General features: G+C 41.4%; 1 protein-coding gene across 9 annotated transcripts in view; it reads left to right on the forward strand.

Moving 5' to 3' along the window:
- The window catches only part of NRF1 (nuclear respiratory factor 1), a 145,192-nt gene that overhangs the window by 98,972 nt on the left and 29,807 nt on the right, over positions 1 to 16,413 (forward strand). For 8 of the 9 annotated variants that reach the window (XR_010112642.1, XM_034964979.2, XM_055114860.1 and 5 more), the window contains exons 8-9: positions 622 to 723; positions 6,377 to 6,534. Coding sequence is in view for 8 of the 9 variants with exons in the window: in XM_034964979.2 (XP_034820870.1) it covers positions 622 to 723; positions 6,377 to 6,534 (260 nt within the window). In the remaining variant the exon portion in view is untranslated. Of the gene's footprint in view, positions 1 to 621; positions 724 to 6,376; positions 6,535 to 12,296; positions 16,161 to 16,413 lie in introns of those variants that run through there. The other variant, XM_063606096.1, reaches the window with a different exon arrangement.

The following is a 16,413-nucleotide window of genomic DNA, read 5'->3' on the forward strand; positions in this document are numbered from 1 at the left end:
ACTGCAGCCTCAACCTCCCGGGCTCAAGTGATTCTCCCTCCTCAGCCTCCCGAGTAGTGGGACTACAGGTGTATGCCACCAGGCCTGGCTGAATTTTTTTTTTTTTTTAAGTAGAGATGAGGTCTTGCTATGTTACCCAGGCTGGTCTCAAACTCCTGAGCTCAAGTGATCCTCCTGCCTCGGCCTCCTAAAATGCTGGGATTACAGATGTGAGCCACCATGTCTGGCCTTAAAATGACTTCTGTTTTACAGTTTCACTCTCAGTGATTAGGGAATATTCCTTCTGAGTGACCTCTTCTGAGGTAAAACACAATTTGTTGATTGGGAACCTCTAAAGTTCAGATTGAGGTGAGAATAGAAAGTTGGTTGACCAACACTGGGCATGGATGTGGCGATGTGATAGCTTTTCTCATATGGACTTATTTGGTTGAAGTAAAATTCTGAAACTCGTGATAGTCTCTGAACTATGATTTTAGTGAGCTATGATTTTAGATTTCACATCATAAGGCATATTCTTTGTTATCTGTGCTGAATTTGGGATTAAATGAGTCTCAGCTTCTGAGTAAAGAGGTGGAAGGATCCATCCACTGACACTTGACCACTTTCCATATTTTTCTTTAGGTGGGTACGGGGGCAACAGTAGCCACATTGGCTGATGCTTCAGAATTGCCAACCACGGTCACCGTTGCCCAAGTGAATTATTCTGCCGTGGCTGATGGAGAGGTAAGAAAGAGATTCCATCTGCATCTTCTTAAATACTTGAATGTATAATGAGGGAAAAGCAAGGATCCAGAAGATGGAGTAGCCTGCATGTCTGCGGCACTCTTTCATTTAAACCTTTTAAAGAGCATGAGACCATGAAAGTTTTGGAAAGTGTCTTATGCTATGTGTATTAATTGTAACAATTAAGATTCATGGATTAGTATGTCAGGAACTTAGAATTTTACATTTGAATGTATAGCATTTGGTATTATACACAATACAAAGGGATTATCCCTTTACCATTTTTATGCTGTGAATCCCAAAGAATTTCATCTTTGGTCTTTATGAAAAAAAAATGACGCATTAAAACTGGAACTGACTAAGGGAAGCCTTCTTTGAAAGGATAAATATGTTTGCAAGTCAGTAACATGATTTATTACATCTTAAATATGCCTTTGAAAAGATTTCTTAGGAGAATTCTTCCTTACCAAAATTGGGATAATTATGGGACATTAACCTAAAGACAGCCAACCTTTATTGATCACTTGGTGGGCTAAACACTCAACCCTATGAAGTATAAAGTTCTGTTATCATCTTCACTTTAGAGATGAGAAAACCGAGACATAACAGAGCTTAGATGATTTGCCCAAAGTCCCATAGCAGTGTTGAAGCTGGATAATGCATTGAGAAAAACATTACCTAGGCTCTGAGCCATTGGTGAAGATGCAACAGTGAAGGAAGGGGTTTGTTACGTCACCATGAGTGTTTCCCTTGAAGATACTGATGTGGTGTGCTGAAGTTTGAAAAATAGCCAACAGATGTCAAAGAGCAGTATCAGAAATAAAGCTAAGAGTATTATCTCACCTTTGTTGAGAGCCATGGAGCATTTCCCCTTAGAACACCACAAAGTCACTTTCATTTGTGCCCCTCAGGAGAGGGGGAGATCTGGCAAAGGCCACATGGCTGGGAGATGGAGGGAGAGTGCACCACAGGCTCCTTGGCCAGCCTGCATGTGCCAAACCCCTGTGTAGCTGCAGCTGTGTGGAGTTGATTCGCACAGGATCCTTGCTGTCATGGGACTCCAGTCTAGTGGGGAAGAGAGATGTCTACGTGAATGAACTCTAGCCTTCCTGTAAGGGATGCTGCAAAGCGTATGTGCCTCCTTTCCACCTAAGGAGCCTGGGAAAGTTTGGGACACTGAAAAACTTGGTTATTGGGTGAGGAAAGGTGAAGGTTGACAGGACACTTACTTTCTAAGTATATAAACATCATTAAAGGATATGGATTAGCAAAGCAAAGAATTTGTCAGTCCCAGAACACTAGAACAAGATGACACTCCTTAAAGTCTGAAAGAGGTGGAAAAGACAACGAGGGGTACAGTTAGGAGATGTGTTAGTTTTTGGCTTAGACAAAGTTATCAACCATATCTCTCTACTGAATGTTTCTTGGTACTATTTAAAGAAAGTAACTTCGTTTCCTTCTGTATAAAATAATTTGTTTTTGACACATGATATTTATAACATTAATGGAGTTGCGTTTCCTTTTTTTTTTTTTTTTTTTTCTGAGACGGAATCTCACTCTGTGGCCCAGGCTGGAGTGTAGTGGCACGATCTCAGCTCACTGCAACCTCCGCCTCCCAGGTTCAAGCGATTCTTCTGCCTCAGCCTCCCGAGTAGCACCAGGCACGCACCACCATGCCCAGCTAATTTTTGTATTTTCAGTAGAAACGGGGTTTTACCATGTTGGCCAGGATGGTCTCGATCTCTTGACCTCATGATCCGCCTGCCTCGGCCTCCCAAAGTGCTAGGATGATATATAGTATATATAATTCTGTTAGAAGAGAAAGCCAAAGTGCAAAAACATTAGAGACGTGAATTTTAAACTGAACCATCAATATATGTAACAGTTTTGAATTGCATAACTCATTTTAGGTGCATTTTTATGAATGTCAGTTTACCTTAAATATGGGCAGGCTGAATAACAAATAGGAAAATATCAATAGTATTTTTCCATCCATCCCTTCAGTAAACACTTTTTGAGCCCTGTGCCAGGCACTGTAGAGACTATAGATAAAAGATAATAAAGACTCCCCTTTCCCTTAAGGAGCACATAGGTAGGCGGTAGAGAAAAGCAAAGAACAATTGCAGTGAGATAAGCGTCTACTAGCAGCAAGCCCAGGGTGCTGTGGAACAGCAGAGGAGAGGCTCTCATCTGGACTTCAGGGGAGTGGAATTGTCTCAGGAAACACTTCCCAGAGGTAGCCCCTGAGCTTAGACTAGAGTGGTAACTAGCCAAACAAAGGAGAGGGATGGGAGTTCTATCCTGTCAAAGAGAGCAACACATTCAGTGCATTGACTTGTGAAAGCATGGAACAGCCACAGTTTGAAGGGCCTTGTGGTAGTGGGCCTCTCTCAGAAATGCATAGTAGCTAATGAGATATCTTCTGAATATCTTCCTCTCCTAGGGCTTGTGGCCCTTTCTTTGGGGAAGGGAGTGCAACAAGAGCTCAAGTAAACACAGTTTAAGAAAGCACTGAGACTCAGGAATAGGAAATTCCGAAGAGATGCTGGCACTTGAGCTGATTTCTTGATCACCTGCCGTGTTTCTGATTAGAAATCTCTTCTCTGTTTCTCCTCCTATTTTCTCTTCACCGTTTACTGTCATTCCATGGCATATAATTTAACTTTCTTAAATTATACTGTATATGGCAGCATTCTAATGCTATTTTCACTACAAATATAGTTGTAACTAAAAGTGTCTATATTGACTTGCTGCCTTTGGAGTTTGAGGACTTGAGAGAGCCTCACTGGGCCAAGCTCAAGTAAGAGCAGCAGCATGGGCCAGACTGAAATAGAGGGGCAGATCAGAAACAGGAAGACCATTCCCTAGCAGTAGGCAACAGCACTGCCCGGCTTCAGTGGATGTTTTGAGCGGACTCATCAGCCACCTAAGAATTGATAGTGCAGCTTGCCTCTTACGGTGGCAGTGTTGGCAGTGATGTTCATTGGAGCAATGAGATCAAAGCAACCAACCTTGGAAAGCAAGAGCTTTGGAGTTCCTGAGGGGCAATTTTGCAGCTCTAGGATATCTCTGCCTCAGGAGTGATGGGCCCTGAAGGCTTGCTGGCACAATCCACTGCCCATGAGAACTCAGGGCAAACACAAAGGTAACTCAAAGGAATGTCTCTTTCTCTGAGAGGCTTTTGGCAAACATTCTGAAAAGCATTATCATAATCTAAGTATGGTAATATAACTAAAGCAGGAAGCATTTAAAATATCTACCTCCTAGAGCTTGGAGCACTTTCTTTGGGACACAGTAACAAGCAGGCACAAGGTAACTACTCACTAGGCCCCAGCAATGTGAAGCAGGAATAGCAAGAGCTGCAGTAAGCACTGCTAAGGTCCTGAGACCCAGGAGTCCAAAGACAGATACACCTGAGCTGATGGATCACCTGCTGTACTTCCAAATAGAAATTGCTTTTACTGCCCCTGCTGCTTTTCAGTTTTGAGGGTGGGTAATTAATCAACCAGTATTTATTGAGCAAAACGGACTGAAGTAACTAGATACAGGTATTCAGAACTAAGTCTCTAAACACAGAGAATTGTACTAAAATCAGTAGTTCTGTACCCCAGACCAGAGGGGACATTTGGCAATACCTGGAGACATTTTTTACCGTCCTGACTGGGGAGGGTGCTATTGGCATCTAGCAGGTACAAGCCGGGATGCTGCTAACCATCCTGCAATGCACAGGACAGCCCCACAACCAAGGATACCTGGGCCAAAATGTTAGCATGCCAAGACTGAGAGACTCTGTAGGCCTGGCAAACCTGGATTCTCATGTATCCTGTCACCAGAGAGTATGATTTTTATTTTTGGGTTTTTTGCTGTGGGCAGTGGGAGAGTCTTCATAACTTCTCCCCTACTAAAAAGAAAGCAGTTTTTGCTACACTTTAAAAAATTAGTTTCTGAGTTTAGCAGTTTCTATCAAAAATAAACATGCCAAATAACTTTGATCTATAATTCTACCTCTAGGCATTTACCCTATAAATAGACTCACATGTAATATACAAAGTATAATAGTATATAAGGATATTCATCACAGCACTGTTTGTTAATAGCAAAAGACTGTAAACCACTTAAATGTGCATGAAAAGATGACTTGTTAAATAAATCATGATGTTTCTATATAATGCAATGCTTCCCAGCACTTTGGGAGGCGGAGGCAGGTGGATCACCTGAAGTCGGGAGTTCAAGACCAGCCTAACCAACATGGAGAAACCCCGTTTCTACTAAAAATACAAAATTAGCTGGGTGTGGTGGTGGGGTGCCTGTAATCCCAGCTACTTGGGAGGCTGAGGCAGGAGAATCGCTTGAACCCGGGAGGCGGAGGTTGCGGTGAGCCGAGATCGCGCCACTGCACTCCAGCCTGGGCAACAAGAGCAAAACTCCGTCTCCAACAACAACAACAACAAAAAAGCAATTGTATGCAGCCATTTTTAAGAATCATGAATGAGTAAAGTAGTTTTATATGTTCCAAAATGGAATCATTTCAGAGATGTACTGTTTGTGAAAAAAGCAAGATACAAAAGATATGTAGAATATGCTGCCATTTTTATTTTAGAGGAGGGAGTAGAAAGGGGAAATGGGGTGAATGTGTGTGTGTGTCTGTGTAAATATACTTCCATATAGCAGGAATAGCTCTACAAAGGTACACGAGAAAATAGGTACATTACATGGAAATACTGTATAATGATAAAAAAATAATAAAAGAGAAAATAGGCACAGTTGTAGACCCTTTGGACAAAGAGTCTAGAGTACTGGTATCATATTCCCTTTGATACAGTTTGAAATTTTGGTATAGTTTGAATTTTTTTTTCCTCTCATGGCCCATTTCTAACAACCCAGCCTATATATTTTTAAACTTTATTATGTATTTATTTAAATTAACAAAAAATTGTATATATTTATCTGGCACAACATGTTGTTTTGAAGTATGTATACATCGGGAAGTAAATTGAGAAACGTATTTAAAAGTGTAGAGTGGGCCGGGCGTGGTGACTCATGCCTGTAATCCCAGCACTTTGGGAGACTGAGGCAGGTGGATTACCTAAGGTCAGGAATTTGAGACCAGCCTGGCCAACATGGTGAAACCCCATCTTTACCAAAAATACAAAAATTAGCCAGGGGTGGTGGTAAACACCTATAGTCCCAACTACTTGGGAGCCTGAGGCAGGAGAATCGCTCAACCTGGGATGTGGAGGTTGCAGTGAGCCAAGATCGTGCCATTGCACTCCGGCTTGGGCGACAGAGGGAGACTCCCTCTCAAAAAAAAAAAAAAGGTACAGTGGAAGGTCTTGCTTTCTGTCTCCCATCCAACTTGTTTCCAACTCCTCTCAACCCCACACATACAATCCAGAGAATATATTCAGTGGCTTTTGTGTGTCCTTCCAGAATTTCTTCATGCAAATGCAAGCAAATTCAGGTATATATTCTAATACCCCCTTTTTTATGCAAAAGGTAGCATGCTTAAAGCTCTGTTCTGTATATTGCAGGTCATGTTAATTTTAAAGAGTATGTGTATTTAGCCAAAAAGTAGCAATTATTAGAAAAATTACTTGTAAAATTGTACTTTTGTGGCTTTGTTTTTTTTACTATCTTGTCCTTTCTGCCTCAGGTGGAACAAAATTGGGCCACATTACAGGGAGGTGAGATGACCATCCAGACGACGCAAGCATCAGAGGCCACCCAGGCGGTGGCATCGTTGGCAGAGGCCGCAGTGGCAGCTTCTCAGGAGATGCAGCAGGGAGCTACAGTCACTATGGCGCTTAACAGGTGGTGGCAAGAGTGTGGGAATAAATGAGGATCGCAAATCTGTCCCTGCAGATATGGGTGGAGGCCCCTTAAAGAGAAATGTGTCTCTGTTTGCCACAGTTGGCAGTTGGAACTTAACACTCTTGGCCCATACGATATTGTAGTTTGGCCTATAATAGGTCAGTCCTTACCAAGAAAAATTAAACTTCTTTCCTTCAGGTGTGCTTAGGAAAGGTGATGTGAAATGGAATCCTCCAGTAAAAGGTAGTTTCCAAAACTCAATGTATTGTTTCCTGCTTAGTTCCTTCTACTGGCTGTTGATGGAAAGATCATCTCCGCATCATTCTTCACTCCTGCCGCCACCCAGCCCCAACAACCAGTGCAGCCTTTCTGACTTCCAGCCCAAGCTGGTCAAGCCTTCCCGTTTATCCTATTCTGTGTCCAGTAAGCAGAAGCAGTAAGGCTTGAGTGCTTCATGTTTTCAAGGGATACAGAACAAATTAAGAGGCTTCGGATTATTGTCCTTTTGCCCTACAAAAGAAACTGCATTTTGTTGGGGGTATTAATCCATGTTTAAGCAGCAAATGGCGGATTTTACTTGCTTTTGAGAAAAATGTGTTGCCCTTGCTTATCAGCGAGCTCAAGATAAATAAGTTTTGGATTATTGGGGAAAATAATGAACTTTTTTCTTCAGGTATGTTAGGAAGGGTGCTGCCAAATGGGATGCTCCAAGAGGTGGTTTCTGAAACTCGATTGTATTATTCCCTGCCTGGTTCTTTCTACTGGTTGTTGACAGGAAAGATCAGCTTCATATCATTCTCCCTCTTCTTCATTCCTGATGCAATTTTATTTTTAATGGACTCAGGCATTTAAATTAATGGTCAAGAGTGTGAGCCTTGACGCTAGACTACTTGGGTTTGAAGCCCAGCTCTGTCACTTACAAGCTGTTTGGCATCGAGCAGTTGATTTGAACTCTCAGTAGCCAGGCTCTCCTATTCTGTAAAGTGGGAGTGATAACAGTACATTCTTCTAGGAGTGTTATGAGAACTGAATTACTCCATGTGAAATCCTTAGGTCAGTGTCTTGTATACAGTAAGGGCTGAACTCTTGCGGCATGCCAGCTCTACTGGGTAAGGCTGTAAATAGAGAATAGAGTGCTCTAGCATATACTCTGCCCTCAAAGAAATCATACTCTTATTGCGGAGACTGATTTAAGTAAAACACTTAGCAAACAGTATTACTTAGAGTGTAACTCACTATTGAATTGTATGGTAAAGACTATGAACGTTGTAGAAATTCAGAGGAGGGTGATCACCTCCCCTAAATATAAAATCAGTGAAAGTTTAGATTGATTATGATAGATACTAGAGAGCTGTGATGGATTTGTATACAGTTCACTGTATGAGGCTGTATAGTATGGTGGCTGAGAGCAGGGTTCCAACGTCACATAGATTCAGGTTTGAATCCTGGCTCCACCATTTGATCCTGAGAAATATAACCTCTGAGCCTTGTTTTCCCCATTGTTATAATGAGGATAAGACTCATCACACAGAATCATGTATATGAGATAATATAGATAAAATTCTCATCGCGGTGTCCAACCTATAGTTAGCATTTCAAGAATTATAGTTATTATCATTTAAGTTGTATTTTAAGAGTTGTCCATTCTGAATTGATTATAGTGAGAGGAGATTAGAAGATCAGTTAGGAAGAGGCACTCCAGGAGCGCCTTGTTAAGGTCTTGGAAACTGAAGTAGTAAGAATGGAGGTAAAGTGATTCTTTTTTTTTTTTTGAAACGGATTTTCACTCTTGTTGCCTAGGCTGAAGTACAATGGCATGTTCTCTGCTCACCACAACCTCCGCCTGCCGGGTTCAAGTGATTCTCCTGCCTCAGCCTCCCAAGTAGCCAGGATTACAGGCATGCTCCACCACACACGGCTAAGTTTGTATTTTTAGTACAGACAGGGTTTCTCCATGTTGGTCAGGCTGGTCTCAAACTCCTAACCTCAGGTGATCCACCCGCCTCAGCCTCCCAAAGTGCTGGGATTACAGGCGTAAGCCACCACGCCCAGCCTAAGTGATTTCATTTTAAAAGAAGTATGGCCAGAGATTGGTGGTTGATTAGGAATAGGAAACTGAAACACACACACACACACACACACACACACACAACACATCTTCTCAGAGTTACCTAGTTAGTCCCTAGTGATCAGAACATTTTTTTCAGCCCATTGAGCCATGTTGCTCGTGTTGCTCTTCATTTCTTTTTTCCCCCACTCACGTATGTACTCATCATGTTGCTTTTCAGTAACATGAAAGTCTTACTTGGTTCCTTACACTTGGCTCAATTCTACCCCTCTCTTTGAGAGAAACACCCAGATAAACTTCCTGAAAGGCATGGCCAAGTGAGACCCTCCGTCCCTTTAGTCCAGTAACACCCCCCATTCCCCGCCCGACTGTAGCTTGGGGTCTAACAGGCCCTCATTAAAGACCAGCAAAACTTGATTTCATTGAGACTTGCAGCCAACACCTTGGATATTCCAGTGAAGTGTGTGTGTCCTGGGAACTCTGTACACAGTGGAAAATATGAGGCACATTTGGGCTCTCTTTGTTATAAGGACCAGGGCTTGTTTCTAAAGGCAAGCGGGTAATGGTATCCCCTGAGGGCTTGTTAACAAACTCAGATGCAGCTGAGGTGGCTACAGTGTTTACTCCAAAGGAAGGAGAATGTGTTCACTGTGGCATAGAGGAGGAATAAAGAGATGTTGAAATCTCTTTGCAATCAGGTAGTTCGATGCCCCAGTGAGTGTTAGGGGTTGGTGGATTGCAGCTTCTGCTGGGGATGAAGAAACCAAGCCTGGCAGCAGAGACTAGACTATAGCAGACTATTAGGGGAATATCAGGGCTTTCTGAACCCAACAGAGGTAACCCATGGTCTAATGTCTTAGTCAGGAGGGTTGGATGTAAGAAACAAGCCCTTAACATTCGCTTCTTTGTGAACGAGATGCAGTAGAATCATTTAGTCCTTGCACTCTGAGCCTCTCCACAGAATTTGCTGTTGGAAGTCATCTCAGTAAGAAATACACAGAGAAATCTGGTCTTTGTTCCTATGATGACAAAGCAGTTTCATAATCTGCCCTCTTGCAGCTTGCTCTGTTTTGGGTGCAGATAAAACAAGCATGGTTCTCTAATAACCACCTGCACCTCTGCTGCAATGTAAACAGCAGATGTGGGCGCAGGGTGAGAAGGGAGAGGAAGCTACGTGCAATGGCAGGTTGGGGAATAAGGAGGCAGAGGGGCTCCTTCATCTTTTACAGGGTAAAATGGGATCAGGACAGTTGCAGGACAGACTTGTTTCTCAACCACGCTGTTAAGAGAATTTCATACTGCAAGTCCCTGGCTTTCTAACAACCCAAAGTGGGTATGGAGAAATTGTCCTTTAAAAACCTAAAATCTATGTTAATTTTCATTTTCAAAATAAAGAATAAATCAGCACTTTTGGAAAGGAGGTGGGAAGGGAATCAAAGTGAACAAATGAGCAGAACATCACAGCTTTAAAAAAATTTGTGTGTGTATGTGTGTGTATATACATACATACATATATATAATACCATATATATGTATATATAAAATAGCTTATATATAAGCTATTATATATATGTATATATAAAATAGCTTATATATAAGCTATTTAGCCTGAACAACCAGAGAGGAAAGGAAGTAATATCATCATTTACTTGTGATACAGTGATTAATTTGAATTTTCAGTTCTTTGGTTAAGCTGTCCTGGACTTGTAGTTCCTCTTAAACATGTCCTTCTACAAACCCATTTCCTGAATATGGCCAGTATAGTCCTTGCATGTAGAGATCATGATTTGGCTTTGTAGACTTACTCTACGTTTCTAAAGTAGTGGAAACTTACTTGATAGTATATTGTTAACACTGAGACAGTATTTATTGTGTGTCTACTGTGTGCAGGGCTGTGACTCAGTGCTATGGGGAAATACTTAGATTAATTCCTCTTCTCAAGGAATTTTAGAATTTGTCTTTTTTTTGTTGTGAAGGTTTTGCTTTTAAAATGTCATATTTTGAAAGAAAAATTTGCGCTTAGTCTTTTTTTTTTTTTTTTTTTTATTGAGACAGAGTCTTGCTCTGTCGCCCAGGCTGGAGTGCAGTGGCGCGATCTCGGCTCACTGCAAGCTCCGCCTCCTGGGTTCACACCGTTCTCCTGCCTCAGTCTCCCAAGTAGCTGGGACTACAAGGCGCCCGCCACCACGCCCAGCTAATTTTTTATATTTTTAGTAGAGACGGGGTTTCACTGTGTTAGCCAGGATGGTCTCGATCTCCTGACCTCGTGATCCACCCGCCTCGGCCTCCCAAAGTGCTGGGATTACAGGCATGAGCCACCAGGCCCGGCTGCTCTTAGTCTTTAAGATGAAATATTATTGACTTAAAATTAGACATATTATTAAAATAAAATGGGGCTTTTATATACGGAGTGATATTTGTCCAATAAAATGGGATGGAAAACTTAGATCAGAAATCTTCTCTGGAATAGAGGTCAGGGATGGTACAACTGCTTTTCTTTCCTACAGGTAAAGATTAGACGCTTACAGATAAAAGGTTGATGGAAACCTCTTATTTATAGCTTTGGTTTTGAAATGACTTTTGTCTAAAAATTGCGAAGTGGTCTAGTTCAGGGCCTTTTTAATCCCTATTCACCTTTTTAAGTGAACATAATCTTTTTCTAGGCTGGGTATGGTGGCTCACACCTGTAATCCCAGCACTCTGGGAAGCCGAGGTGGGTGAATCACCTGTGGTCAGGAGTTCGAGACCAGCCTCAACATGGAGAAACCCCATCTCTACTAAAAATACAAAAGTAGCCGGGCGTGGTGGTGCATGCCTGTAATCCCAGCTAGTCGGGAGGCTGAGGCAGGAGAATTGCTTGAACCTGGGAGGCGGAGGTTGCAGTGAGCCGAGATCACACCAGTGCACTCCAGCCTGGGCCACAAGAGCGAAACTCCGTCTCAGAAAAAAAAAAAAAAAAAATCTTTCTAGCAGTTTAGTTTGGTTGTTTCCCATAAAGTTGAGTGTAAAAGGTTAGAATCACTCTGGAAATGATAGCCCTGCTTACCATAGGCATCATCGTTGTCTTCATGCCCCACGTAAAGACCCTAACTGGGGATTGAATAATTAATCGTACTGACCTGTCAACCTGTCACCCCCATTGCATTGGACCCCTCATCCCTGGCATTCCAGATTGTTTTAGGTTGTTGCTGGTTTTCAGCTTTTCTTCTACCATACCATATTTTAGAAAGAAGTTAAAGAAGATAACTTCAAGTTTTTAGGGCTTTAAGTCGAAATGAGTATGATCAGTTGCAGGTACACTTTCCTGTCAAGGCTTGGGGAGCTGCCCTCTCCCTTCACTGCCCATGAAACTCATTCTGCCAGAGTGTGTTCAGGATGTACAGGAGTGGCAGGATGTCATCTTTGATGGTCATAAAGATGAGATTATTGTAAACTGTAAGAATAATTACAGGAAATAAGCAGTCACTGAGGTGACCTATAAACAAAGATCCTAATTCCATATAAACAATTCTCATTTACAGTTTTCTTCTTCAGACTATCACACAGCTTTTTCCAAAGAGTATACTTTTCTGCTTTCCATAAAGTCTCAGGTCACAGTGTAAATATTTGTATCATTAATCATTGACAGGTGGATGCTGTAAAATTGGCTGGTCATATATTTATGTATCTTTTTCTTTTTTTTTCTCCGACATAGGTAATTAATAAAATTTCCAGGCCGGGTGCGGTGGCTCATGCCTGTAATCCCAGCACTTTGGGAGGCCGAGGCGGGTGGATCACCTGAGGTCGGGAGTTCGAGACCAGCCTGGCCAACATGGAGAAACCCCGTCTCTACTAAAAATACAAAATTAGCCGGGCATGGTGGCGGGTGCCTGTAATCCCAGCTACTCGGGAGGCTGAGGCAGGAGAATCGCTTGAACCTGGGAGGCAGAGGTTGCGGTGAGCCAAGATCATGCCATTGCACTCTAGCCTGGGCAACAAGAGCGAAACTCTATCTCAAAAAAAAAAAAATTTTTTTTCCCAGTGGTTGGTAGTAGTGTTTATTAACATAACTTTCTTAGCAAAATATTAAAAATTAAGGGCCTAGGTACTAAAAAATATTCATTAAAGTCTCTCTTATAAATACTTTAAAGCACTTTAAAATTAAATTCTATCATGAAAAATGTAAAGAACAGTCTTAGTAGTAATTCCAGATCAAGGGTCTCCTGTTGAAAAGACAGTCCTTTCCCTATTGAATGGTGTTGGCACCCTTGTCAAAAACCATGTGACCATATAGGTGAAGGTTTATTTCTAAGCTCTCAATTTTATTCCACTGGTCTATATGTTTGTCTTTATGCCAGTACTATACTGTTTTGATTACTACAGCTTTGTGTTAAGTTTTGAAATCAGAAGTGTGAGTGGTGGTACTGGGAAAACTGGATATCTACATACAAAAGAATGAAGTTGGACCTTTACCTAACACCGTGTATAAAAATTAACTCAAAGTGGTTCCATGACCTACAACTATAAAACTCTTTGAAGAAAACATGGGGGAAAACTTCATGCCATTGGATTTGCCAGTAATTTCTTGGATATGGCAAAGGAAAAATAGACAAATTGGACTTTACGAAAATTCTTAAAATGTGTGCATCAAAAGACTATCAGTAGAGGAAAAAGGCAAGCCACAGAATGGGAGAAAATATTTGCAAATTGTATCTGATAAGGGATTGATATCCAGAATATATAGGGAATGTCTAAAACTCAACAACAACAAAAACTCTATTCAAAAATGGGCAAAGGTCTTGAATAGACATTTCTCCAAATTTCTCCAAAGAAGATATGCAGATGGCCAATAAGCACAGGAAAAGATGTGCAACATCACTAATCCAAACTACAATGAGATATCACCTCACACCCATTAAGATGGCCACAATCCAAAAAACAGAAAATAACAAGTGTTGGTGAGGATGTGGAGAAATTGGAACCCTTGTGCACTGTTGGTGGGAATGTAAAATGACATAGCCACTGTGGAAAACAATATGATAATTCATCAAAAAATTAAAAATGGGACTACCGTATGTTGCAGCAAATCCACTTCTGGGTACATATCCCAAAGAATTGAAAGCAGGATCTCAGAGAAATATTTGTATGCCCATGTTCACAGCAGCATTATTCACAATAGCTAAAACATGGGAGCAACCAAGTGATCGTCGACAGATGAATGGATACACAATGGAATATTATTCAGCCTTTAAAAGGAAGGAAATTCTGACAAATGCTACGACGTGGATGAATCTTGAGCACATTCTGCCAAGTGAAATAAGCCAGACACAAAAGGACAAATACTGTGTGGTTGTATTTATGTGAGATAGAGTAGTCAAAATCACAGAGACAAAAAATAACTCAAAATGGATCTAAGACCTAAAACTATCAAACTCTTAGAAGAAAACATGGGGGCAAAATGTAATGACATTGGATTTGCCTGTGATTTCTTAGATATGACAACAAAGGCACACACACCTATAGTTCCAGCTATTTGCGTCAGGAGGCTAAAGCAGGATTGCTTGAGCCTGGGAATTCAAGACCAGCCTGGGCAGCATAGCAAGATCCCATCTCTAAAAAATAAAAACAAAAATGAAAAAATCATTGAGGCAGAAAGTAGAATGGTGGTTGCCAGGGGCTAGGGAGATGGTAGAATAGGAAGTTTAATGGTCCAGTTTAAAGTTCCAGTTTTACAAGATGAAGAGAGTTGTGGAGATGAATGATGGTGATGGCTGCACAGCATTCTGAGTGTATTTAACTCCCTGAACTGCACACTTAAGTGTTAAGAATGTAAATTTTATGTGCATTTTACCACAACAAAATAATTTTTCAAACTGTACAGTACAATCCTAATTATTATCTTTTTTTTTTTTTTGAGACAGTTTCACTCTTATTGCCCAGGCTGGAGTGCAGTGGCATGATATCAGCCCACTGCAATCTCCACCTCCTGGGTTCAAGCAATTCTCCTGCCTCAGCCTCCTGAGTAGCTGGGATTACAGGCATGCACCACCACACCTGGCTAATTTTGTATTTTTAGTAGAGACGGGGTTTCTCCATGTTGGTCAGGCTGGTCTCGAACTCCCGACCTCAGGTGATCCGCCCGCCTTGGCCTCCCAAAGAGCTAGGATTACAGGCGTGAGCCACCGTGCCTGGCCTTATCTTATCTTTTTGAAGTTGTATTTAAGATTAGAAGGAAATAATTATGATATTTAAAATTTTCTTTTATACTTAATAGAGTTTGCTCAAACTTTCTATAAAAGCAAGTATATTGCTTTTATTATCAGAAAAAGATAACTGTTTAAAACACAGGCATAAAAATTAAAAAGCAAGACAAATTAGTAAGAAGAGGAAATTCTTCTATTTAATGTCACTTCTGTCCATTCGGTTTCTTTTCCTGCTTCCTAAAATCCTTACAGTGACCAAGAAGTCTTTTGCAGGGGAATTACTATATCTGTTGTTTTACTTGTGTGCTGACTGTCTTAGGTAAAGGAGACTGTATTGAGTTTGGTACATGTTGCTTTGCCCACAGTCCTAACATGTTTACTCCAATTAGTCCCTGTCCCCTTACCCACCTCCACTTACGGCTTGTGCTAACAAGACCACTGCCATGTTACAGCAAAGCCTGCAGCTTCAGAGCAAAGCTGACTCAACTGGCTTATTTGTCCACTTCTGCTAAACTAAATGGCACCACCATCTCTATTCTGTGCCTACTGGAATTCGATAGTCCCTCAGTAATTGCAAATTGACACCTGATACTTTACCAGAAGGGATAATGAAATTGCCTGTTTTTTCACATTTTTACATCTCTGAAATTTGGATGGCAAATTATAATCTTACAATTGTCAGGAATTTTTCTTCCTTACTGGCCCATGAAATAATAGTATGTCTTACAGTTTGTAGCATCATAGAATCAAGAAAAATGGGTATTTATGCACATAGTAAAAGCATATAGCAAGGAAAAGAAAGAAAAATGGGACACACTGCTAAAATAGTACTTGCTACAAACAAATGGTTAATGTCTTCCTATTCTACAGAGCATTTGTGCTATGTAGGGAGATTTATTATTTTGTTGTAATTATAGAGGCAAACTATATTTATACAGTTTGGACTTGTAGTGATAATTTTAAACTTTAAGTCTTTGTTTTAGCCCTGCCTGGATATACAGTGAGTCAAAGGGAAGAGCTGGACTTTTCAGGATATTAATCAGCCATTACTCTGTATTTGAAAAGCATAACTATAGGCCGGGCGCGGTGGCTCACGCCTGTAATCCCAGCACTTTGGGAGGCCGAGGCGGGCAGATCACGAGGTCAGGAGATCGAGACCATCCTGGCTAACACGGTGAAACCCCGTCTCTACTAAAAATACAAAAAATTAGCCGGGCGTGGTAGCGGGCGCCTGTAGTCCCAGCTACTCGGGAGGCTGAGGCAGGAGAATGGCGTGAACCCGGGGGGCGGAGCTTGCAGTGAGCCGAGATCGCGCCACTGCACTCCAGCCTGGGCGACAGAGCGAGACTCCGTCTCAAAAAAAAAAAAAAAGAAAAGCATAACTATAAATCAAATTAATATTTAGTGTTAATTGAAGAGTGAGTCCAGGTTGCTGCTGACTCCTCATATTATCATTCATCCTTGGCTATAAAAGGACAGTCTCAGATGGTCTGCCTTATGTTACTGTGAGGAGAAAAGAGAAAAGGAAAGCCTTGTGATTGACAACCAAAATGGCTTTTGCATTGTGAATATGGATCAGAGCTTCCACTATGGCTTGCAAGCACTCAACTGATATTGATAAGGAAGAAA

This window comes from Pan paniscus, chromosome 6, assembly GCF_029289425.2.
Source record: "Pan paniscus chromosome 6, NHGRI_mPanPan1-v2.0_pri, whole genome shotgun sequence".
NCBI lineage: Eukaryota > Metazoa > Chordata > Mammalia > Primates > Hominidae > Pan > Pan paniscus.